General features: G+C 47.3%; 2 protein-coding genes across 21 annotated transcripts in view; one reads left to right on the top strand and one right to left on the bottom strand.

Annotated features, from left to right (window-relative positions):
• The window catches only part of ACR (acrosin), a 78130-nt gene that overhangs the window by 27922 nt on the left and 25527 nt on the right, over positions 1–24681 (bottom strand). The window contains exons 6-7 of the mRNA XM_016939515.4: positions 997–1171; positions 270–852 (exon numbers count right to left, since the gene is read on the bottom strand). The gene's annotated coding sequence lies outside the window, so the exon portion shown is untranslated. The remainder of the gene's footprint in view (positions 1–269; positions 853–996; positions 1172–24681) is intronic.
• On the top strand, positions 624–16502 carry RABL2B (RAB, member of RAS oncogene family like 2B). Of its 20 annotated transcripts, none has more exons than XM_054676138.1 (10): positions 726–790; positions 1253–1407; positions 1947–2110; positions 6340–6369; positions 7568–7647; positions 8475–8554; positions 13984–14095; positions 14446–14540; positions 14871–14954; positions 15121–16502. In XM_054676138.1, exons 3-10 carry the CDS (start codon positions 2004–2006, stop codon positions 15217–15219), a joined length of 687 nt encoding a protein of 228 aa, XP_054532113.1. In that variant the 5' UTR covers positions 726–790; positions 1253–1407; positions 1947–2003; the 3' UTR covers positions 15220–16502. The 20 variants fall into 20 exon arrangements, with proteins under 20 accessions (XP_054532111.1, XP_024208554.2, XP_024208556.2 ...); XM_054676137.1 differs by having other exon boundaries at positions 14443–14540; XM_054676136.2 differs by lacking the exon at positions 1253–1407 and having other exon boundaries at positions 624–790; positions 14443–14540.

The following is a 24681-nucleotide window of genomic DNA, read 5'->3' as shown; positions in this document are numbered from 1 at the left end:
GCACGTGTCAAGACCTCCTGAGGCTGTGTCACGGGCGTGCGTCCTCAACCTTGGCAAAATAAACTTTCTAAATTGACTGAGACCGTCTCACATATTCGAGGTTCACAAGCCCATGCATGGGGACGTCCCCTGGGGTAGCGCCCCTCCTCCACTGAGCTCACTCGCTTCCTCCTTGTGTGTTTTCTTCAGAAGAAATTTCACAGCTACTTGGTCCACACCTGTCTGCCCCACAGGAACCTCTCTTGTCCACAGGCACATGGGCGGCGTACCTGCTGGGCTGTGTGGAGAGGACCGGGTTCCTCTCCTGATTCCTGCTCAGTTAATAACGAATGTCGACAAGTCGAGAAAATTGCTCAAATTTACCCCATCAAAGAATTAAAAACTGGTGAAAGCTTGACCTGCGCCCCCCACCCCTGACGTGCTCACCGCTCCACTCCCTCTAGGCGGGCGGCACCCGCTGAAGCCTCAGTACCACACCCACAGCCAGGAGCCCCAGTCCCGCACTCGGCCGCATGCGCACTCCCTGCGGCCCTCCCGCCAGGCGCCGCGCTGGGCAGCCAGCGCCCCGGCGGGGTCCTTCAGGCCTTCGGCCGGGCAGCCTCCCTCGGGGTCCTTGCGCGGTTGCCTAGCAGCTGCGAGGACGCGGGCCGAGCCGGAAGTGGAGTGCGCTGCGGCGCGAGCTGGGCCGGCGGGCGTGGTTCGACAGCGCGCAGAGTCCAGACGGGCGGCAGGGCCCGAGGGGCCGACCCGCAGCGTCCCTGGTCTCTCCAGCCCTCACTCGGAACCGCACGTGAGGGCAAATCCGCCCCGGTGGCTGGCTTAGCACGCGGGGACAGCCCCTCCGAGGCCTCCCTAGCGGTGTGGGCGAGAGGGCGTCCGGGTCGGGGGAAGCACGGAAAGGTGGCTTCGCGAGGCTGTTGTGGGGGGCGGGACGGGCAGCCTGGCGATGCCTGGACATGGTTGGTGGCCAAAAACATTTATCGAAAGATAGCTTACCCACTTAGATGGCGAGGATACCGACAAGCAAGTCTTCGCCCGTAAGCAGTGGCTCACGCCTATAGTCCAGGGATGCCGAGGAGGGAGGATCGCTTGAGTCCAGGAGTTGGAGGCTGCAGTGAGCCGTGATCGCGCCACTGCACTCCAGCCTGGGCGACAGAGTGAGACCCTATTTCTAAACAAAAGAAAGAACGTCTTCAAGCATGGAGCCATGAAGCTGGATTTGGCTTTCTGTCGCTCTCTCTACAGGGTACAGGGTACAGGTGAAAGGGGGCAGACCCCTCATCATGCTTTCCAGGCATCTGCCACTTCCCAGGAACTGTCTCCCTGGATAAACAAGGCGAAGTGCCTGGCTGTGCAGAAGCAGTAGCTGTGTGGTGGCACAGTCAGGAAAACTCGGGGGCCATGTTGGTATTTTCTACCCCTGACCCGTGTGCATACTTCTGTCGTAGCTCTCACCACAGTAGACTCTGCTATCATTGTGTCTTCCATCCTCTGAACCCTGTGCAAGGTCTGCTCATGGTGAATGCCCAGTAAGGCTCACCTACTGCTGCTATCTCGTCATCATATCATTTCTATGTGCCCCCCTAGCTAAGAGTCTGGACTGTGGTTACATTCTCAGGAATGTTTACAAAGTCATATTTAGGTGTGAGGAGAGTAAAACAGAGCTAGACATAATGTTGCACACAGCCTTTGGCACTGGATGCCTGGCGAATGTCTTGTGCAAATGGGTAACGTGAGGAGCAGCATTTGGGGTGCGCAGGACTTAACTATTTGTGTATAACATATTATTGATGCCTGTGTGTCATACTCTGCTACTCCAAGGCTAGTAGTCAGTTGCATACCATATCTCAGTCTGGCACTGAGGGAAGCAGTCTGGATGGAGGTACAGCTGGAGATTTGGTTGAGGGGACTTATCTCTGACAACAGCCTCTTGTTGATCTTCCCAGACAGTGACAATACCCTCCCCTCCCTTGGACTGGACCCCTCTCTACAGCTAGGAGCCAATGGCAGAAGACAAAACCAAACCGAGTGAGTTGGACCAAGGGAAGTATGATGCTGATGACAACGTGAAGATCATCTGCCTGGGAGACAGCGCAGTGGGCAAATCCAAGTATGTTGGGAGATTAGGGAATAAATACCAGCCCCAGAGAGGGTCCGGGTCATTTAAAAAGTCCTCCAGAGGCAGAGGAGCATGGCTTCTTGGGGCTGGTGAAGGAGCAGTCTTGGCTGGAGCACAGATGTTCATGGGGGAACGAGGGGAATCACGTGAGCCGTTGTGTGTGTTGGGTGGAGGGGGCAGGTCTTAAGGACTGAGGAATTTGAATGTTTCCTCTGAGCCCTGAGAGAACGTGTGGAGCAACTGAGGACATTGTATGTGGTTTGTGGGCTGAGGGGTGGCAAGGGCGGGGAGTGGGAATGGAAAGACAAAAGTGATTATGCCACCGTGACAGATTGGGTAAAGGTGGTAAAGATGCTTTCTTGGAGGGACTCTCTGAAATAGAGAAAACTGGGTAGAACTGACGATTGACTATAATCATTGTGAAGACTGGCTTCTTCTTGTAATGAATTTCGGTGCCTACATGCCACCCGGAGAGGTGAAGGGAGGCTCTGCCATGCTGCCAGCTTGTCTCCATGAGACGTCCTAGTTCTCACGCCTAGGACTGCTGAGGGCACATGTCCATTTCTGCCTTCATAGCATGATGGTACACTTGCCCCTGCCCAGAGAAGTGGTTACGTTTATCTCCCAAGTACTCCAGGCCCACCTTGGTTTCTACCTTCATTTTTATAATCAAGTCCTTTGACTCAGGTAGCTGTGAATAATTCTCTGGGGGCTTTGCTCGTTTTTAGGCCATCTCCATGACTTTGAATTCTCTCTCTCTCTCTCTTTCTCTCTCTCTCTTCCCCACCACACAATCACACACTGCAGCTCTGGTTTAGTTTTTTTTTTTTGTTTTTTTTTTTGAGACGGAGTCTCACTCTGTCGCCCAGGCTGGAGTGCAGTGACGTGATCTCGGCTCACTGCAAGCTCTGCCTCCCGGGTTCACGCCATTCTCCTGCCACAGCCTTGCGAGTAGCTAGGACTACAGGCGCCTGCCACCACACCCAGCTAATTTTATTTTTGTATTTTTAGTAGAGACGGGGCTTCACCTTGTTAGCCAGGATGGTCTTGATCTCCTGACCTCGTGATCCGCCCACCTCAGCCTCCGAAAGTGCTGGGATTACAGGCATGAGCCACCGCGCCCGGCCTCTGGTTTAGCATTTTATAGTTACTTTGACCATCCTCAACAGCACGCCTGTACAGTAAAAGTGAGGGTAGGTGTTGTAGTTTGGGAAGGTTACCCAATAAATAACACCCCCTTTATCCCCACTCAAGTTTAAAACAACAAAGAATAGAAATGGCAGGCAGGTGTAGAGCAAATTGCCACTTTAATAACAAACAGAACTTTCGGAGAATGTATCTTGGTATACCCAGCTCCCAAGTTCAATGCTAGTCTCTTTATATGCCTCATTTCAAACAGTAACAAAAAATAAGAATCCAAGTAGTTAACTTGACGTCAAAGATTACCATAACATTGGCCTCCACAGACACAACAATTAGAAAACAAGCCAGTCTTCATCCACTAGCAGTATCTCAGGCAAAAGGTTCTCCCAGATACAAAGACCATGATGGAAACAGTGCATCTGAGGGAAGGTGAGTGCATGAGAACACTGTGGTTCAGTTTTGATTGGACTCAAGAATTACTGCCAATTTTCAGTGTCTCCAACCTATCAATCTAAACTCAGTTGGGCTAAAACACCCATTAAGAGGTTAACACATTCAGGCTGTGGTGAGCTATGATTGCGCCACTGCACTCTAGCCTAGTGACAGAGCAAGACCCTGTCTCAAAAAAAAAAAAAAAAAAAGTTAACACTTGTGTTCATCATATCTGAAGGGCGTCAGTTGTACACGGCCTCATTTCTAGATAGCAATGTTGTGGCAGTGCGGCCTTCTTGCAGAGTTCAGAAATTTACAACAGTAGCAGCCCCAGTCACCAGGCTTTCTTTAAGGTGCCTTTTTTTTTTTTTTCTCATGCAGCATGTTCATGCTTCTTGATTCCACTCAGGGCTCTGTTGGTGGGCTCTGATGACAGCTCCCCTACCCCCTGTGAACAGGTGTCCTCAGACCTGGGCACTGCCTCCTGTGGAAGGCTTTTCCTTTGCTCCTGCACATGCCACCTTCCTGAGCTGCCATTACAGGCGTGAGCCACTGCACCCGACCAGATTTCTTTTGACCCCAGGTGATCATACTGCTTAATAACAAGACATGGTGTTTTTTTGTTTTTTCGTTTTTTTTTTTTTGAGACAGAGTCTTGCTCTGTCACCCAGGCTGGAGTACAGTGGGGCAATCTCTGCTCACTGCAACCTCCGCCTCCCAGGTTCAAGCAATTCTCATGCCTCAGCCTCCTGAGTAGCTGGGATTACAGGCATGCGCCACCATGCCTAGCTAATTTTTTTGTATTTTTAGCAGAGGTTTTGCCATGTTGGCCAGGTTGGTCTGGAATTCCTAACCTCAAGTGATCTGTCTGCCTTGGCCTCCCAAAGTGCTGGGATTACAGGTGTGAGCCACCGCACCCGGCCAACAAGACGTGGCTTTCTGATTCCATCTTTAAGAGTAGTTAGGTCCAGATGTGTTGTCTTTTTTCTTTGATAGCTGTCTAACTTGGCCTTTAGGGTCTTCCATTCCCGTTAATGATTGCCTATCATCGTTGTACAAAGAGGGCAAAGGCACACCCCCCCCCCCACCCAAAACTAAGGCCACATGGTGTGAGTACAGAGTAGGGTGATGGGGGAAACTTACAAGCAGAAAAGTCATACCATGTGACTCCCTGGGTCCCAAGCTCTCATTATCCTGAGGGAGTTGTGCTTAGGCCACCAGTGACCAGTGCCTACTCTAAATATTTTTGGGAAAAGAAGACAGGGAACATCTGTGTATGTGACAGTGACAGAGGCAGCTTCCTAGAGCCTCCGGAGGTAGGCCTGCTCTGTTTTTGAGCTCAGGCCTGCCGAGCTGGTTCTCTGCTAAGCTGCAGAATGTTGGGAGGGAATGAGTCTCTGGGGCCTCTTTTTCTCTCCTTCATCCTGTCTTCCAGAGGCAACTTTTCCTTAAGAAAATCCCTCTGTGCCTGTGTTTTTATTCTTTCACTGCTTCTGCTTGGATGAGGCAAGTTTATGGATCTCTCCTCTTCCTCCTGCACTTTCTGAGCATGTGCCCTCTCCAGACAGTGTTCTGAGCTTGAGTCTTTTTCATTTACCATCTTAACCTCTGGCCGCGGTAATTTCTTTGTGTAATTTTCTACGTGATCTAAGAAGATGATGTGTTTTCTTTATAGTAAGGGTGCTGTTTCTTTATAGTTATAAATCTATCCTCCTTTTACAATTCAAGCTGCAGTTTAAATATCAGAAGTATAAAATCATGGTTAGAGTGTATTACACTGACAGACAGGCAAGCAGTGACCCTTCAAAACGTGAGGGAAAAAAGGTTGCAATGTCAAGAGAGTGGTCAGGGAAGGCCTAGTTGTAAAGGTAACATTGGGTCAAAGACTTGAAAAAAGCAAGGAGTAAGCCTTGCAGATATCTGGAAGGAGCATTTCAACAACAAAAGGAGGAAATGGCCAGTGGCTAGAACAGAGGGAGAGAAAAGAAATGGGAGAGTTTGAACTGAAAGAAATGGGGAACCACTGGATGGTTTTGCAGAGAGGAGTGACCAAGTCTGCCTAATTTTTTCACAGGATAACTGACCACATTCAGAATTGATAGTCCTCTCAATAACCAATAGATCAAGCAGATTCTCCTGTCTCAGCCTCCTGAGTAGCTGGGATTACAGGCATGTGTCGCCACACCTGGCTAATTTTTTGTATCTTTAGTGGAGACAAGGGCTTCACCATGTTGGCCAGGCTGCTCTCGGCCTCCCAAAGTGCTGGGATTACCGGCGTGAGCCACCGCGCCCAACCAGGAAATGGCTTTTGAACGGAAGGCGCAGCTTTGGCCTGGCCTCTGTTTCCCTTTGCATAACACAGGGGTAATTGTATGTGCAGAACTGTGCTCTGGTAGAAATAACAGATTTGAGAGCTTCACATGGGCTGGTGTGTGTACTCATAGTGACATGAGCTGTTTTGTTATGACGGGTTAGTAATGCTGATACCCAGCTTCCAGACTTGACCCGGAAGCTGTGTGGCTGTGGAGTGAAAGGGGGAAGGGAAGCCACAGGTGGCTTCCAGGTTGTCAGCCTTAGGGTGAAAAAGTTTGGGACAAGGGAGAGATGGAGACGCCATCTGACCACCTTGCCTGTTCTGCTTACAGACTCATGGAGAGATTTCTCATGGATGGCTTGTATCCTTCAAGGTTTGAAGTACCCCTTGTTCCTGTGGGTCTTCCCACGCTCATGTATCAGTGTCCCACTGCCCACCCCTTTGTACCAGCAGCCCAGGAAGGAGGATTGGGTAAGTGAATGCACAGGTTTTGTTCCGCGCTTGTTTCTTGCCGATTGACCCACATGGCATTGCACAATCAGTGCTGTATATTTTGGACCTTACTCATATTTGGATTGTTTTATATTAAGAGGGCAGTAGAATGGCAAACAGCAAATGGTTTGGATCTAATGCCTGGATTCAAACCCCACCTCCTCCTCCTCAGTAGCTTCTGATACTGGCCAAGTCATTTAGCCTCTCTAACCTCAAAGCTTGGGCCTCCTACTATTGAAAAAATCTCTCAGAATGAACCTTGTAAAATAGGAGCTGCCAGCCCCACCTTTCTCCCATGAATTGTTATATTGCATAGGTTTGGAGTGAGTTCCTCCCCGCAACTGGGAGATTTTTAAACAGCTTCCCAAGTGGATCCACTGAGAACCACAGGTGAGAGGAGCCCCTGGAGCCTGCTGCTGCCTGTCCTAGGCTCGGCACCCCAAGGCTCAGTTGCCTTAAGATCTGAGTATGTGTTACTCCACCTTCTACCAAGTGCTCCTGCACACCCAGCCCACCTGCGTCATTTGGCTCTGCTTTTTACACTGTCCGGCTTCTTGCAGCCTCGGAAGGTGTTAATCCCCAGAGTTTAACCCTTTTTCTCAGGGTTTCACACATAGGCAGACTCCAAATTGATTGACAGCTTGTCAACTGTATGGCTTGTGGGAGCTTTTGTCCCTGGAATGGTCATGTTGCTACCTAGGGTTAGGGTTTCCTTTCTAGCCTGCGAAAGTTCCATCCATGATTGAGTTGGGGTATCCACATTTGCATTTTCCAACTGCATGATGCCTTGTATGACACTTGTCTGTAAAATCCTGTTCTATGTTTTACCTCAGACTTCGATGGTCAGGACACACTCCCATCTCCTCCCACCCCTCACCCTTCCATGGAGCTTGTACCAGTGGTATGTGAAGCTGATCCTCTGTCTGCAACATTCATTTGATTTAAAATCTCAATAACTCCAAAGAGAAGAGGAGGGAGAGGATCCATTTCATCAAACCAAACACCCCTGCTCCCCACTCCTTCCTTACCTCCCCTTTTATTGATTTTGGTCCTTAACCTGAGTGCAGTCAGCCACAGCAGCTGTCCACGTACGCCCTGACCCTGTACAAGCACACAGCCACGGTAGATGGCAAGACCATCCTTGTGGGTAAGTGGCACAGGGCCAAGAGATGCTGACCCTCAGGAAAGAGGAAATGGGAGATGAGGGGAGGTGAGGGAAGGTTCATAAGGAGAGAGTCCACAGGGAGAAAATGAGACCCCAGGCAGGGACAAGGGGTGCTAGAGAGAACCCAGAGAGCCAGGAGCCAGGAGGCCATGGAGGGTGGAAGGAGGCATGCAGGGGCCAAGTCCCAGCCCTCTGACCTGGCGTCCAGGCCAGCACCTGTGCAGGACAGGGTTCAGGAAAGGAGAAGTCAGGGGGCTGTACCCACCTCAGGGAAGAAGAACATAAGAGGCCTTCGACGAGGCAGTAGTTTTCCTAGCTTCAGGGGTTCTTACTCAGCCAGTTTAAAAAAATAAATGTGGTCAGAACATTATCTCCCACATCGGGCTGCGACCTTCCATCGGGTCATAATCTTCTCCTTGGCCGGGCACACAGCCTGCCTGACTCTGTCTACCGTCTGTGGTCAGCGCACGTGAGAAGTTGGAATAGTTTAGAACTTAGAGGACCCTGCGTGTCACGTGGGAAACGGGGAACTATCTTCTCCCTCCTTGGGCTTCCAGTGTGTTGTCCTTCCTCCTGGCCCCTGACCCACTGTCTTCCCATACACACAGGTGAACACACACCTCTCACATCACACTCAGGTACACTGTGTCTTGAAGACACACGTGTGGGGCTGTATGGTCTCTGTTTCTCCCTGTGCTCCCCATGTACACTCACACATGTGCTGTGGTTTGTGCCGCATGTGTGTTGTATCTTAGTGACTTGCACAGAAATGCACCAGGCATGTGGGTCTGTCTGTGTTCACACTGCAGACTTTTGGGACACGGCAGGCCAGGAGCGGTTCCAGAGCATGCATGCCTCCTACTACCACAAGGCCCACGCCTGCATCATGGTACGAGATGGTGGGGAGGTGGACAAAGGCACTGGGCAAGTCTGGCCTGAGGGGTGAGGGGCCTAGCAGCCCTGGGCCCTTGTAACCAAGTCTGGGTGTTGTGGGAGGGGGGCTTAGGGTCACCCGGGGATGTTTCAAACCACACCTGCTCCCCAGAGCTTCTTAGTGAGAAGGTGCCAGGTGAGCTCTCTGTAGGTGGGGATGGGTGGAGAAAAGGTGGAACAGCAAGCTCAGGGCTTCAACATCAGGTGTAGCATCCAAGAGGCAAACATATGCCTGAAACAGGGCCACAGTCCCTCTGATGGACCTAACCTGTCAGACAAGCTCCCAAGGCCTCCCTCCACTGTTGCCTGCTGCTTTTCCCTAGGGGGCACATGCTGGGACTGAGTAGATGCTGCAGGTCCCAGAGAACCTTCTCTCTCAGGCCAGCCCCTTGCCTCCCCCCGAGCCTCCCATTTTGTTGCCTAGGACGCAGTCCTCACGGTTCCACCCTGGTGACCAGGGTGTGGTGAAGCAGTCACTCCAAGAGAAAAATGCAGCTGAGGAAAGGGCTAAGAAAAGAAAAAGGAGCTCTGTAAACCTGTGTCCTATAGAAGTTCCTACCCGTGAATTCCCTGGCTTGGTTCTCAGGCCACCACTTTTAAATGCTGAAAAGGAGCATGTTTTTCTTTTGAGTCACTTAAAAAACATTTTCATGGCTGGGCACGGTGGCTCATGCCTGTAATCCCAGCACTTTGGGAGGCCAAGATGGGTGGATCACCTGAGGTCAGCAGTTTGAGACCAGCCTGGCCAACATGGTGAAATCCCGTCTCTACTAAAAATACAAAAAATTAGCTGGGCGTGGTGGCGGGTGCCTGTAATCCCAGCTACTTGGGAGGCTGAGGCAGGAGAATCACTTGAACCTGGGAGGCAGAGGTTGCAGTGAGCCGAGATCACACCACTGCACTCCAGCCTGGGCAACAAGAGCAAAACTCCATCTAAAAAAAACCCACATTTTCATGAATATCGGCCATCAACAATGCAGAAAGTAATAGACTAGTCTTCTGAATTATTAACCCTAGCAATTGTCACCAAGTGAAAACCTCGGTCACTAGAACTTCTTGGAATAGCATTCAAGGTCTTGCTTTAACACAAAACCCCAAAACTTGGCGGTACAAAACAACCATTTTCTGATGGATCGGGAATCCATGTCTGAAGTCTCAGCTAAGAAGACTCCAAGGCTGGGTTCCAGGCTGGAACTGCCTGGGGCATCTCCCCACACACACACTAGTACTTGGCTGGACCACCAGCAGGTTCTACTCCCCGTGTTTCTTCGCAGTTTGTCAGTTGGGCTGATTTGGGTTTGGTCACAGAGTATCAGCCAAGATCCCAAGATCAAGTATCCAAAGAGAACCCGGTGGGACTTATATTTCCTTTTATGGCCTAGCCCTGGAATATGTGGCATCTCTCTGTCCATAGTCACAGAGGGAAGAAACAGATGGCATCTCTCAGTGGGGAACCAGAATCACATGGTTAAAAGAACACATGGGATGGACAGGTTGCCACCATTGTTGGCATACATTAATAAAGTCTGCCATGGCACCCCATAGCATTTAGACACCCACCTTTCTAGCCCTACCTCCCACTTAGTGATTGTCTATAAATATGCACGGCCTTACCTTGGCACTGAGAGAGATGCATGGCTGAGTAGGTGTCATCTCATCTGTAAGAAGCAATAGCAGAGGGGATGCAGAAGGAGCTGCTCTGTTCTGCTCGTTGTCACCTGCTCCTCTGCACACCTTCCTTCATGCTCTTCCCTCAGCCTCTCCCCAGCTCACACCCCTTTATTTGAAACTCTGCTCATTTTTGAGGCCCTGCTTCAATGCCACCACCTCCATGCAGCCTCCTCTGATGTTTGTCATTAGCTTAGCTCTTTCGTGTGTGCTCCTGCACCACTGATCCCTTCCACAACATGGACTGTCTGTGATGCACGTGTGCAGGATGCTGGGAGTGCCCAGGTGGAAAGACACACGTGCTGCCCCCAGGAACTGACTGACTGGTAGGCACAGTACAGATACCAGTGGTGAGGACAGTGAGGATTCTTCCCTTCTGACCCTTTGCAGATGGTAAAGGAAGGAACTCGTCACCTAATTCCCCCGACTGCCCGTTAAGAACAAAATCCCTTGAAAAATTCCAAAAGCTTTAACTCTGATAACTGTTAAGGTACTAAACAAGAGGATGATGGGCAAGGGCAAGGCAAATGGGGGCAGTGTAGTGCAGAAGTCTGACCCTCAAGAGCAGAGGAGCTTGGTCCTAGCCAGTTTGGTTTCAGGCCTACAGTGGCATTTGGTATTTTGAGCTCACCTCTCTTTTTCTCTTGGAGTGACTGCTTCCTGCATCTGCTGCATCTCCGTGGGCTCCCCTCAGACCCTCTTCTGAAGGCCTGGGGTGTCTCTCCTGCCACCATGCCTGTGTCTGCAGGTGCCTGACACCAGCCCCAGTCTGCTGCACGGGCCCTGGCGAGTAGAAAGCACTTGCCTTCTGACCACACGGGGAGCTGAGGGTCAGAGACGGAACCAGGGCTCGACCCTCCACCTTGAAGCCTTGAGATGGGGATGCTCCTCATTCTAGCCAGCTCCTCCTCAGCTCTCAAAACAAGGAACGGATGCTCAGGAAACCAGACCTGGACAAAAGGCATCTGAGCCTGGTGTGAGGCAGATTCCAGAAGTTTAGTTACAGACATCCTTTATAAGGAGTCTTCATCGGGAATTCAAGACAACCTGGTGATTCATTGAAATTTGCCTGTGAAAGAGAATCCACATAGACTTCCTGCCACCTCTTGAGATGTGACAGTTGCTGACCCTCCCGCCACCACACAGGGCGAGCCCCTAGCCCTGAGCTTGAACCATGTTGCTTGCACAAATAGCTGGGTGATTTAGAAGTGAGGTCAGCTGTGCCAGCAGTTACAGGGTGGTGGTTGTCTGTAACTTTAATCCACTGACTGTTGTACTAGGGCAGTTTGGGCTAGACACTTTGGAGGAGCTCCTGTGAAGGGCGTGAAGGCTCACTGTAGCAGCAGCTCAGTTGTCTTTCAGAGTTCTGCCCTTAGAGCTGGTTTGCAGTGCTCATCCTTCTTGCTGATATTTTAAAATAGGTAGAAACAGGCTGGGCGCGGTGACTCATGCCTTTAATCCCAGTACTTTGGGAGGCCTAGGCGGGCAGATCACCTGAGGTCAGGAGTTTGAGACCAGCCTGACCAATATGTTGAAACCCCGTCTCTACTAGAAATACAAAAATTAGCCAGGCGTGGTGGCGCGCACCTGTAATCCAGCTACTCGGGAGGCTGAGACAGGAGAATCGTTTGAACCCAGGAGGTGGAGGTTGCAGTGGCAGTGAGCCAAGATACCGCCACTGCACTCTAGCCTGGGCAACAGAGCAAGACTCCATCTCAAAATAAATAAATAAATAAATAAAAATAAAATAGGTAAAAACAAATTATAAAGTAATACAATTATGAACTGCAAATAATAAAACATAAAAATTACTTTAAAAAAATTTAAAGAGGCCGGGCACAGTGGCTTATGCCTGTAATCCCAGAAATTTGGGAGGCCGAGGCAGGAGGATCACTTGAGCCCGGGAGTTCAAGACCAGCCTGGTTAATATAATGAGAGCTTATCTCTACAAAAAATAAACAAAATTAGCCAGGCATGGTGGCATGTGCCTGTAGTTCCAGCTACTCAGGAGGCTGAGGTAGGAGGATCACCGGAGCCCAGGGGGTGGAGGAGCAGTAAGCCAAGATTCTGCCACTGCACTCCAGCCTGGCTGACAGAGTAAGACCCTATCTCAAAAAACAAAAAGCAGAAAGAACAAAGAAGTAAACAAAAGCTTAAAAGTAAATCAGCCAGGTGCAGTAGCTCATGCCTGTAATCCCAGTACTTTGGGAGGCCTAGGCAGGCAGATCACTGCAGGTCAAGAGTTTGAGACCAGCCTGGCCAACATGATGAAACCCTGTCTCTACTAAAACTACAAAAATTAGCCAGGCATGGTGGTGCGCACCTGTAATCCCAGCTACTCCGGAGGCTGAGACAAGAGAATCGCTTGAACCTAGGAAGTGGAGGTTGCAGTGGCAGTGAGCCAAGATAGCGCCACTGCACTCCAGCCTGGGCAACAGAGCAAGACTCCATATATGGAGATCCCTTGAGATCAAGAGTTCGAGACCAGCCTGGCCAACATGGCAAAACCCTGTCTCTACTAAAAATATAAAAATTAGCCAGGCATGGTGGCACACACCTGTAGTCCCAGCTACTGAGGAGGCCAAGACAAGAGAATCACTTGAACACAGAAGGCAAAGGTTGCAGTGAGCTGAGATTATGCCACCACACTCCAGCCTGGGTAACAGAGTGAGACTCCGTCTAAAAAAAAAAAAAAATCAGGGGCAGTTGTGATGGCTAACACCTGTAACCCCAGCACCTTTAGAGGCCCAGGTGGGGGGATCCCTTGAGGCCGAGAGTTTGAGATGAGCCTGGGTAACATAGGGAGAGCCTGCCTCTACAAAAAAAAAATAATAAAAAAAATAAAAATTAATGCGTGCGTGCTACTTGGGAGGCTGAGGTAGGAGGATTCCTTGAGCCCAGGAGTTTTGAGGTTACAGTGAGCTGTGATTGAGCCACTGCATTCTAGCCTGGGTGACAGTGAAACCCTGTCTCTAAAAAGTAAATAAATACATAAAAGTAAATAGTAACTAAAGTAAAACTCTAGAAACATTTACGGTTACTACAGAGGAACTTTAAAACAGTTTAAGCAATAAATAAAAGAGGACTAAAAAACACAAAAGTTTTTACAATTTCTAACTGTATCAATTGGCAAATTGATTCCATTTATGATTGTTAAAATAGGTGAATAAGATTAGATGACAACAAAAAAGGAATACGTTATTTATTTGTTTATTTCAGACAGAGTTTTGCTCTTGTTGCCCAGGGTGGAGTGCAATGGCATGATCTGGGCTCGCTGCAACCTCTGTCTCCCTAGTTCAAGCAATTCTCCTGCCTCAGCCTCCCAGGTAGCTGAGATTACAGGCATGCGCCACCACGCCCAGCTAATTTTTTGCATTTTTAGTAGAGACGGAATTTCACCATGTTGGCCAGGCTGGTCTCAAACTCCTGACCTCAGGTGATTGACCCGCTTCAACCTCCCAAAGTGCTGGGATTACAGGTGTGAGCCACTGCACTGGGCCAAGAATAAGATTTTTAAAAACATTTTCGCATCTGGAGGCTCCAGGGGGCTTCCCTGAGAAACGGCAGCCTCTGCGGTCAGAGAGGCTGCAATTCAGAGCGTTCCCACAAACAGCACCATGTGCTCATGCTTACCTGCTTGGGTGTGTGAGTCACCTGGAGATGGGGTGCAGAAACATTGACATACCTGAGCTATCTTTCTTCCTCTGCCCTTTGCAGGTGTTTGATGTACAGAGGAAAGTCACCTATAGGAACCTGAGCACCTGGTATACAGAGCTTCGGGAGTTCAGGCCAGAGATCCCATGCATCGTGGTGGCCAATAAAATTGATGGTGGGGCCATCCCTGCACCTGGGTGTTAGCAATTCACTGGGGACCTGCCCTCATACATTTCCTCCTCCATTCCCCGGGCAGGCAACCTTCAGTGATTGGTCCTCCCTCCCACGATAAGATACAACCCTTGGTTGCTTGCATTCTTCCCACCTTATAAAGAAGCCAGCTAAGCCGACCTGCCCTCTTTCCAAGACACAGATCCCTATTAACTGAGCTCTTTCTAGGACATGTTTCCCAATCATCCCTGCCTATCCCGCTTTCTGGAATGAAGGCCTCCAGTGGCCCCCCCTCCAAACCTTCTTCCCTTCCCTTGACAGACAGACCAATGTCCTACCTTCTCTCTACAGCAGACATAAACGTGACCCAAAAAAGTTTCAATTTTGCCAAGAAGTTCTCCCTGCCCCTGTATTTCGTCTCGGCTGCTGATGGTACCAATGTTGTGAAGGTATGGTTGACTGCAGAGGTAGCTAGCAAGGTCAGGGCGCTAGGTGGTAAAGGGAAGCTGTGAAGAGAAGGGCTTACTGCAGGTGTGATGGAGAGAACCGGGACAGTGCATGGGCATGGGTGGCAGGGAGGGGAGGAGCTGATGGGCCTGGACTTGATGAGGCAGAAGTCCATTGACCATACATAGGTCAGGGGGACGGGGAGAGGCAAATGGAGGGGTAAGGTTGCTGATTTTAGGAATGGAGTATTGTGTAGTCTCACAGTGGGGCCAGTGGGGTGGACTGGGCAGAGTCCAAGGCACTCTCATCCACCATCTCTACCTCACCCCCAGCTCTTCAATGATGCAATTCGATTAGCTGTGTCTTACAAACAGAACTCCCAGGACTTCATGGATGAGATTTTTCAGGAGCTCGAGGTAGGTCAGGTCCACATTTCGGGTGGGATGGAAGAAACGGCTCCTCTACAGGGATAGGGACTACAACCCAGTGGAGTGGCTCTTGCCTACGTTTGCCCCACTAAATGTATCAGAGCTGCGGTTGAGCAAATGCAGGGCCAGGCCTCACCTGCGACCTTGTTCACAGAACTTCAACTTGGAGCAGGAAGAGGAGGACGTGCCAGACCAGGAACAGAGCAGCAGCATCGAGACCCCATCAGAGGAGGCGGCCTCTCCCCACAGCTGAGGGGCTGGGGCTAGGGGTGGGTGGAGCCCTTTTAAAATACCCTTCCCTTCAACAACTCTCCAGCTCTGAATGGAGAAACTCTCTAGGCCATCCCCTCTTCTACCTCCTGCAACCCACCCATCCTATTAGCCTCCCACATTCAAGGCCCGTGATACAGGGATGAGGTCAGCACCAGCAAACTCTGGCCTGGTGGAAGAATTCCCCACCAGATCTCCTTGAAGCAGAATTAGGGATCAGCATCATTAACACCTTCCCCACCCCCTCCCCCCAGGCAGACAGTGAAGAGAATCAGAAAACATGATTATGTGTCACTTTAATACAGGAAATGTAGGTGTTTTTTGGTGTTTTTGTTTTTGTTTTTGTTTCCTTTCCAAAGCTCACCTCGGGGACAATTCCCTGTGCTTCTGCTGAGGTAATGATTACCCGCCCCCCCACCCACAGCTGAGTCTGTGAGGCCCCATCCTTTCCCTACGTTTTCTCCCATCTTTTTTCCTCTTCAGTCTCCCAGTCATCTGGTTTGTTTGTTTCTTTGTTCGTTCTGAGACGGAGTCTCGCTCTGTCACCAGGCTGGAGTGCAGTGGCGCAGTCTCGGCTCGCTGCAACCTCTGACTCCCTGGTTCAAACGATTCTCCTGCCTCAGCCTCCCGAGTGGCTGGCATCACCACGCCCAGCTAATTTTTGTATTTTTAGTAGAGATGGGGTTTCACCATGTTGCCCAGGATGGTCTCGATCTCCTCACCTCGTGATCCGCCCGCCTCGGCCTCCCAAAGTGCTGGGATTACAGGCATGAGCCACCGCGCCCGGCCCCAATCATCTGTTTTTAAACAATCGTTTTTGAGCAGATAGCTATTCATTCCAGATTTCTGTGTACCCACTCTGTTTCAGGAGCTCTTCTAGGTAAAGCTGAGATCACAGGAACAGCAGGTGACAGGCCTAGCTATAGTTAGGAATACACAAGCGGTAAAATCGAGTCCTTACAGCCATACCACAAGGTACGTCCATTTGGACTACAAGAAGAGCTTCCTTTAAAGTTCCTATTTCAGCATAAGGAGGCTGTCCTTTTTTTTTTTTTTTTTTGAGGAATAGTTTGGACCGTGTGCCTCCTGTGGGAGGCTGAGGACTGCAAGAGGAGAGCTAGCAGATATGCCTGTTCACCCCTCTCTGGTACTTGTGGCTTGCTAGTATGTTTTTATGATAATCTCGGGCATTGTTTGCATTGTGTTTATTAATAGGGTTTTGTTTTTATTGTTTCCTTTTTTACAGTAAAGGCTGAATTACATAAACATTGAGTAAATGTATGTGCTTTGTGGCTCTGAAGTGTGTACTGAGCAAAAAGACAAAAGAATCTGCAAATCATCACCCTTATCAATGAGGGGTAGCTGCCCTGACCTGTTGCAGGGTAGCCCATGTTTACTCTCAATTCACTATATTGGAGGCCATTTCAGTGGAATTTAGTGTTTTCAAAAGAATTCAATTACCTATTAATTTGGGAGCTCAAGAACAAGCACATTTCCCCTTGAAATCAGCAATACTTAGATGTTCAACGTAAGATGTTTGACCTGACCAGGGGTTCCCAGGAACGTATACCCTGATGAGGTAGAACTTAAAAAAATGTAGTTACTGTAAATAACTACTAAGTACTTAAAAAAAAATACAACAGCCTTACTGAGATAGAATTTGCAGACTATAAAGTTCACCATCGTGTTGGTTTTATGGGACTATTCTGTATCAGGTTCCTTAGAAGCTGACCCTGAGAAGGCTGTGGTTCAAATGACTTAATTAGGGTCATTCTCAGAAGAGTGAGGGGGGCAGGAGACAAGAAGCTCAGCAAGGTTGTGGTCTCAGCTGGAGGCCGGCTTCACCACCCCACCCCGTCCCAGGGAAGCTCTGGAGGGCAAATTGCCCTCCAGAGTTAGTCCTACCTCAAGACCAGGGGCCTTTTGTGCCCTTCAGCCAAGGGTGTGAGGTGGAAGGGGGCCTTCTGTTTCAGTAAGGTCAGTTCTCTGGGGAAAAGGGCAACTGTGCGCTTCCAACTCAAAGCAATTGGAGGATGAATGTTTAGGCAGGGTGCCAGCAACATCCACAAGCCACCCATGTGTACATTGCTCAGATCCACCTGCTTCTTAAAGTTCATTCCATCCAGGTAGAGCTGCTCCATGTTTCTAACTGGTCACCAGTCCTGGGGGAATGTACAAGAGAAGGGTCAATGGGAAAGGACAAACCATAGCCCCTGCTATTGTAGTTGGACCCCATGCAGAGACTGATACTTGTCACCTCTCATCCTCTGGCTAGCACTTTTGCTGGTCTAGGTTGTTTGCCTGGTGGGTTGATCCTGCTCCTCTTGCCTAATGGGGTCTGAGCCCCTGCTTACTATGCCTTTATGAGGCAGTGGTTGTTAACACTTACATAGTTATATCTAAACATGCAAGTACCAAGAAACAGCATGAATCATCTGAGTACCAAATACATTGCTCCTTCCTATTATTATCTGGCAACATCCTTTCTTCCTAATGACGATTACAGGTAATCACCTCTTTCCAGAATGCTAACCCTGCTTGCCAGTTACAAGCGCATGGACTGTCTAGGAAGCAGCCATAGCTTTGTGTTTAGTGAAACTCTTACTGTATCACTTGGTGGAAATGCCTCCCCCACTCCCCACACTGCCACTCACAGAGTCCAAGACTTCAGCTCACAGAGCCTAAAGCTGTAGACACAAACACAGATTCCCCAAGTGTGTCACTGAGAGTGCTAGCGAGCGGGGCGCTCCTATGTCCACTCCTTGGTTACTAGACATGTTGGGGACATAAAACCATATAATGAATATTAAGTTGTATATCACATCATGAAGGACCCCATCCTTACAGGGTATCATATCCGAGATCGACATCTCTGCTATCCACAAAGATAGGAAAGACTCAGAAGTGGAGTGACATCAGGAAAATGGCAGAGTAGACAGCTCCAAACTCCTGTCCCTCTACAGAAACATGGAGAAAAAGCAGCAGAAACTTTACCAGAACTCTGGAAAACAGTAAAAGACTTATATCAATCAGGAAAGCACTGAAATGAGGAAAGGGCAACTTCAAAGTGACAGAAAAGTGCTGTGGCATTTTCACTTGCCCTTGCCCCACCCCTTCATCAGCTCGATGGTGATCTTGAAGAAAGTAGTCCACTTTCCCAATTTAGGACCCAGGTCCCAGGTTCCAGAGGGAGCAAGGCAGACCTTATTCACAAATGACTTTGTTTGTCTATTCTAACCGGTCAGAAACGATCTGAAAGACTAAAATGAGGCATTTGTCTGTTTTGCCCAAGTCTGAATCCACTCAAGGTAGAAAAGGGGCAGGCATTGCTTGAAAACATTCTGAGATGACCAAAAAACCCACAGCTCCCTGGGACAAAAAGTTGTGGTTCAGACATACAATATATTACATAAAGCCTGGGAGGAAAATCTGGGAGAGTTTCTTTGGGAAATCAGGACATTCAAAAAATACTTGTGTTTATTGGGGATTTCAAATGTCATGCACATACCCAGGGCAGGTCACGCATTCAGGAAAGATCTGAGAAGACCCTAAGCTTTTTCCTTTGGAAGATCTCTAGGGTTATCAAGAAGTGAAGGCTGAGACAGAGTTGTTAATATCCTGGTTAGGTGTTGAAGGAATGCCCCAGCACAAAGCCAATCTGCAAAGATTGAAAGAGATGCTTAAAAAAAATTTTTTTTCAACCACGGATGAATACATAAAGAAAATGTGGCATATACGTACAATGGAACATCATTCAGCCTTTTTAAAAAAGGAAATCCTGGCCTGGCGCAGTGGCTCACGCCTGTAATCCCAGCACTTTGGGAGGCCGAGGCCGGCGGATCACAAGGTCAGGAGATGGAGACCATCCTGGCTACGGTGAAACCCCATCTCTACTAAAAATACAAAAAAAAAAAAAAAATTAGCCAGGCATGGTGGCAGGCACCTGTAGTCCCAGCTACTTGGGAGGCTGAGGCAGGAGAATGGCGTGAACCCAGAAGGCAGAGCTTGCAGTGAGCCTAGATCACGCCACTGCACTCCAGCCTGGGCAACAGAGCGAGACTCGGTCTCAAAAAAAATTAAAATAAAATAAAATAAAAAGGAAATCCTTCCATTTGCAGCAAATATACTAAGTTAAAGAAGCCGGACACAGTAGGACAAATACTACATGATCTCACTTACATAAGGAATCTAAAATATTCAAACTGAGAAGCAGAGAGTAGAATGGTGGTTGCCAAGGGCTAGGGGAAGGAGGAAACAAGCAGGCATTGCTCATTGGGTGCAAAGCTTCAGCTATGCCAGAGGGATAAGTCCTAGAGACCTCCTGTACAGCATAGTGACTATAGTTAACAACACTGTATTACATACTTAAAGATTTACTGGAAATAGATCTTATGTTAAGTGTCCTTATCACAAAACATAAGAATTAGAAATGAAGAGAGAGGGAGCAAACTTTTTGAAGTGATGAATATGTTTATGGCATTCATTGTGGTGACGTTTTTATGGGTATATACTTATTTCAAACTCATCAAGTGGTATACCTTAAATATGTATATCGATAAAATGGTTTTTAAAAATACATGAAGCAAATGCACATTTCTCCATAGAAAATATACAAATGGCCGATAAGTACATGAAAAGATGCTCAACATCATTAGTCATGAGAGAAATGCAAATCAAAACCAGAATGAGATGCCACTTACTGGTAATGAAAAAGATAATAGCAAGTGTTAATGAGGCTGTGGAGAAATCGGAACCCTTATACACCGCAGAGGAGGAAGTAAAATAGTGCAGGCACTTTGGAAAACAGTTTGGCAGTCCTGGAATGGTGAAACATCGAGTTAACCATATGATCCCGCAAACCTACTCCTAGGTATACACTCAAGAGAAATGAGAACATGTGCTCACAGAAAAGCTTGTATATGAGTGGTTATAGCAGCACTATCCATAATAACCAAAAAGCTGGAAATAATCCAAATATCCATAAAATGTGGTATATCCACACGATGAAATATTACTCAAAAATACAAAGAAATGAAGTGCTAATACGTGCTACAACATGGATGAAACTGAAAAAAAAGTATGTTGAATGAAAGACGCCACGTATAAAGCACCGCAGGTTGTGCGATTTCATTAATATGAAATGTCCAGAACAGGCAAATCTACAGAGACAGAAAGATTACTGAACAGAAAGATTACAGACAAAAATAACAGATTAGTGGTTGTTTAGGGTGGGGGGGTTGCCGGTGAAGTTGGGAAGGAATTTGGTGGGGGCCAGGAAGCTAAGGGTACAGATTTTCAAGTAACGAGAATACTTTAAAATTAATTGTGGGTGGGTGCAGTGGCTCACGCCTGTAATCTCAGCACTTCGGGAGGCCAAGGAGGGCAGATCACTTGAGGCCAGGAATTCAAGACCAGCATGGCTGACATGGCAAAACCCCGTCTTTACTAAAAACACTAAAATTAGCTGGGTGTGGCGGCACATGACTGTAGTCCCAGTTACTAGGGAGGCTGAGATGAAAGGATCGCTTAAGCCCAAGAGTTCAACGCTGCAGTGAGCTATGATTGCACCACTACACTCCAGCTGGGATGACAGAATGAGACCCTGCCTCTAAATAAAATAAATACATAAATAAATAAGAGAAGTCCAGCAGCATATTAAAAGGATAATACACATGACTAAAGTGGAGTTTATCCCAGGAGTGCAGTGTCAGTTAAACATTTAAAAATTATTTAATGGGGCCGGGCGCGGTGGCTCACGCCTGTAATCCCAGCACTTTGGGAGGCTGAGGCGGGCGGATCACGAGGTCAGGAGATCGAGACCATCCTGGCTAACACAGTGAAACCCTATCTCTACTAAAAAATACAAAAAAAATTAGCCGGGCGTGGTGGCGGCCACCTGTAATCCCAGCTACTGGGGAGGCTGAGACAGGAGAATGGCGTGAACCCGGGAGGCGGAGCTTGCAGTGAGCTGAGATCGCACCACTGCACTCCAGCCCGGGCGACAGAGTGAGACTCCGTCTCAAAAAAAAAAAAAAAAAAAATTTAATGGGCCTGGGCACGGCGGCTCACGCCTGTAATCCCAGCACTTTGGGAAGTCAAGGTGGGCGGATCCCGAGGTCAGGAGTTCGAGACCAGCCTGGCCAACATGGTGAAACCCCGTCTCTACTAAAAATACAAAAAATTAGCCAGGCGTGGTCATGGGCGCCTGTAGTCCCAGCTACTCGGGAGGCTGAAGCAGGAGAATCGCTTGAACCCACGAGGGGGAGGTTGCAGTGAGCTGAGATCACATGCCACTGCACTCTAGCCTGAGCCACAGTGTAAGATTCTGTCTCAAAAAAGAAAAAAAAGTATTGGAAGCAAGAAAAGGATAAAGTAAATCTTGCGGTACTGGATAAGAGGTGAAAGTATTATTGTGAACTCTCATTTAGCTTTATATATATATAAAATGGATAGATACAAAAACAATAATAGATACATGTGTGTACATGGGTTAGTATACAACATATATTACCTAACTGTCTCATCCAGCTTTGAGGGCTTAGAAGTAATACATCTCAGTATTGACAAGCACACCCAGTGTCCAGATCTTAGTTTCTAAAAAACACTTTCCAGTGAAAAAACCAGATTACTTTAGAGAAATGGTGGATTCCAGGGTTGAAGCAGGGGAAATGCAAAATGAGCCTGTAGCATCTTATGATATCAGAAAGGAAGGATGCGCTCAACAAATGAAATGAAGCCGGGAATGAAGCCACAGGTGCAATGGCTCACACCTGTAATCCCAGCACTTTGGAAGGCCGAGGTAGGAGGATTGCTTGAGGCCGGGAGTTCAAGACCACACCAGCCTGGGCTGTAACATAGAAAGAACCTATCTCCATAAAATAAAAATAAATTAGTAATAATTTTTTAATTTAAAAAATGATGAAGGCATGTCAAAGGGACTCAAGAGCCAATATGAAAGGGCTCCCAATGGGCAAAGCTGGAAAAATGTGAGCAACAAATTATATAATGTCATATTGGTTTATAGTCCGCTGTATAAAATAAATATACATTAGGGCTCTACACTAATATAATGAATAGATGAATAATAAGAGACAAATCTTTCATACAGAAAAATTAAAAATACTATGTGTAACTCCTGCCATCTGCAGGGGGTGGAGCCAACACCCCCAACCACCATCACTACAGAGAATGGGCTGGACTGAGTGGCTCACTTCTAAAGAAGCACTTATGGAAAGCGAACAGCGACGAAACCCAGAAAACACTGCCCTGACCAACGGATCAAGGTTAATGTCATCACTGTTGTCATATGTATGTTGTAGACTCCTGATAGGATGTGATGAGGATAATTTGTCTCTATGAGACTCTTTCCCAAAATTCATAATCCCAATATAAACATGAGAAAAATATTACACAAATTCAAATGGAGGGATATTCTACAAAATACCTAACTATCCCTCAAATTTGTCAAGGTCATATAAGAGCAAAGAAAGACTGAGAAATAGTCTCAAACTAGAGGAGTAAATCTGTAACAATCTGTGACTACTATAAATGTAAAGTTGTTCTAACATAGTTTATTTAATACACCAGATTAACAAAGTAAAAACAGAAAAATTACATGATCATCTCAATAAATGTAGGAAAAGCTGGCAAAATTCAACACTCATTACTGTGTAAAAAATAAAAATATAAACCTCTTAGCAAAAATATAAACCTCTATATTTTTCTTAGAGAATAAAATATCCTCAGCCTAATAAATGGTATTTGTGAAAAACCCACAGTTAACATCACACTTAATGGCAACAGACTGAAGCTTTTCATGCTTAAGCTCAGGAACAAGAATGTCCACTCTCACCACTTCCATTCAGCATTGTACTGTGAAATAAGGCAAGAAAAACAAGGGCTTTCAGATAGAAAAACATAAATAAGGTTGGGCGTGGAGGCTCACACCTGTAACCCCAGCACTTTGGGAGGCCGAGTTGGGTGGTTCACCCGAGGTCAGGAGTTCGAGACCAGCCTGCCCAACATGGTGAAACCCCCATCTCTACTAAAAATACAAAAATTAGCCAGGCGTGCTGGCACATGCCTGTAGTCCCAACTACTTGTGAGACTGAGTTAGGAGAATCACTTGAACCTGGGAGGCAGAAGTTGCAGTGAGCCAAGATTGTGCCACTGCACGCCAGCCTGGAAGACAGAGCGAGACTCCATCTCAAAAATAAAGAAAGAAATAACACTGTCTTTATTCACAGAAGACTTGATTGTCTATGTTGAAATCCAGTGGCAGCTACAAACAGAGCACCAGAATTAATAAATGAACTTGGCATGGTTTCAAGATACATGGTAACCACACAAAAATCAATTGTATTTCTGTATACTGGCAGTCAACAATTGAATATCAGAATATGAAATATTTAGAAATAATTCTGACAAAATATGTGAAAAACCTGCACACTCAAAATTACAAAACATTGCTGAGAGAAATTGAAGCAGCCCTAAATAAATGAATAGATACACTGAGCTCATGACTCAGAGGACGCAGTATTGTTAGGGTGTCGTGTCTTCCCAAATTGATCTGCAAATTCAACACAATCCAATGAAAACATCAGCAGATTCTTTTAAGTTAATTCTTTCAATTGGCAAGCAAAAATTGTATATATTTCTGATATACAACATGATGTTTTGATATATGTATACATTGTGGAATGGCTAAATCAAGCTATTTAACATTATGTCACATAATTATCATTTCATTTTCTTTATAGTAAAAACACTTAAAATCCACTCTCTTGGCAATTTTTATGTGTACAATACATTGTTATTAACTATAGTCACCATGATGTGTAATACATGTCTTGAACTTACTGCTCCTGAATAACTGAAATTTTGTGTCCTTTGACCAAAGTCTCCCAATCTTCCCACCCCCCAGCCTCTGGAAACCACCATTTTACTCTGTTTCTATGACTTAGACTTTACTACATTCCACATATAAGTGACATCATGCAGCATGTATCTTTCCGTATCTGGCTTATTTCACCTAATGTCCTCCAGTTCATCCACATTTTCACAAATAATAAAATCTCCTTTTTGATGGCTATGTAGTATTCCACTGTGTATATATATCACATTTTCTTGATCCATTCATCTTGTTGATGGATGCTTAGGTTGATACCATATCTTGGCTATTGTTAACAGTGCTGCAATGAACAAAGGAATGCAAATGTTTCTTTAACATACTGATTTCCTGTTGAAATCTATATTCCTTTAGATGTATACCCAGTAATGGGATTGCTGAATCTCAGCAGAATTTTTTTTTTTTTTTTTTTTGAGACGGAATCTCGCTCTGTTGTCCAGGCTGGAGTGCAGTGGCACAATCTTGGCTCCCTGCAACCTCCGCCTCCCGGGTTCACGCCATTCTCCTGCCTCAGCCTCCTGAGTAGCTGTGATTACA

This window comes from Pan troglodytes, chromosome 23 (assembly GCF_028858775.2).
Source record: "Pan troglodytes isolate AG18354 chromosome 23, NHGRI_mPanTro3-v2.0_pri, whole genome shotgun sequence".
Taxonomy (NCBI): Eukaryota; Metazoa; Chordata; class Mammalia; order Primates; family Hominidae; genus Pan; species Pan troglodytes.
This window is presented reverse-complemented; position numbering and strand designations above follow the sequence as displayed.

What these genes read in the sequence shown, in the direction of transcription:
- RABL2B (XM_054676136.2), top strand. Translation starts at nt 2,004, where the DNA reads ATGGCAGAAGACAAAACCAAACCGAGTGAGTTGGACCAAGGGAAGTAT. An exon ending in TGGCAAGACCATCCTTGTGG is followed by an intron (nt 7,648 to 8,474) that starts GTAAGTGGCACA and finishes TTCACACTGCAG; the next exon opens with ACTTTTGGGACACGGCAGGC. An exon ending in AGGCCCACGCCTGCATCATG is followed by an intron (nt 8,555 to 13,983) that starts GTACGAGATGGT and finishes TGCCCTTTGCAG; the next exon opens with GTGTTTGATGTACAGAGGAA.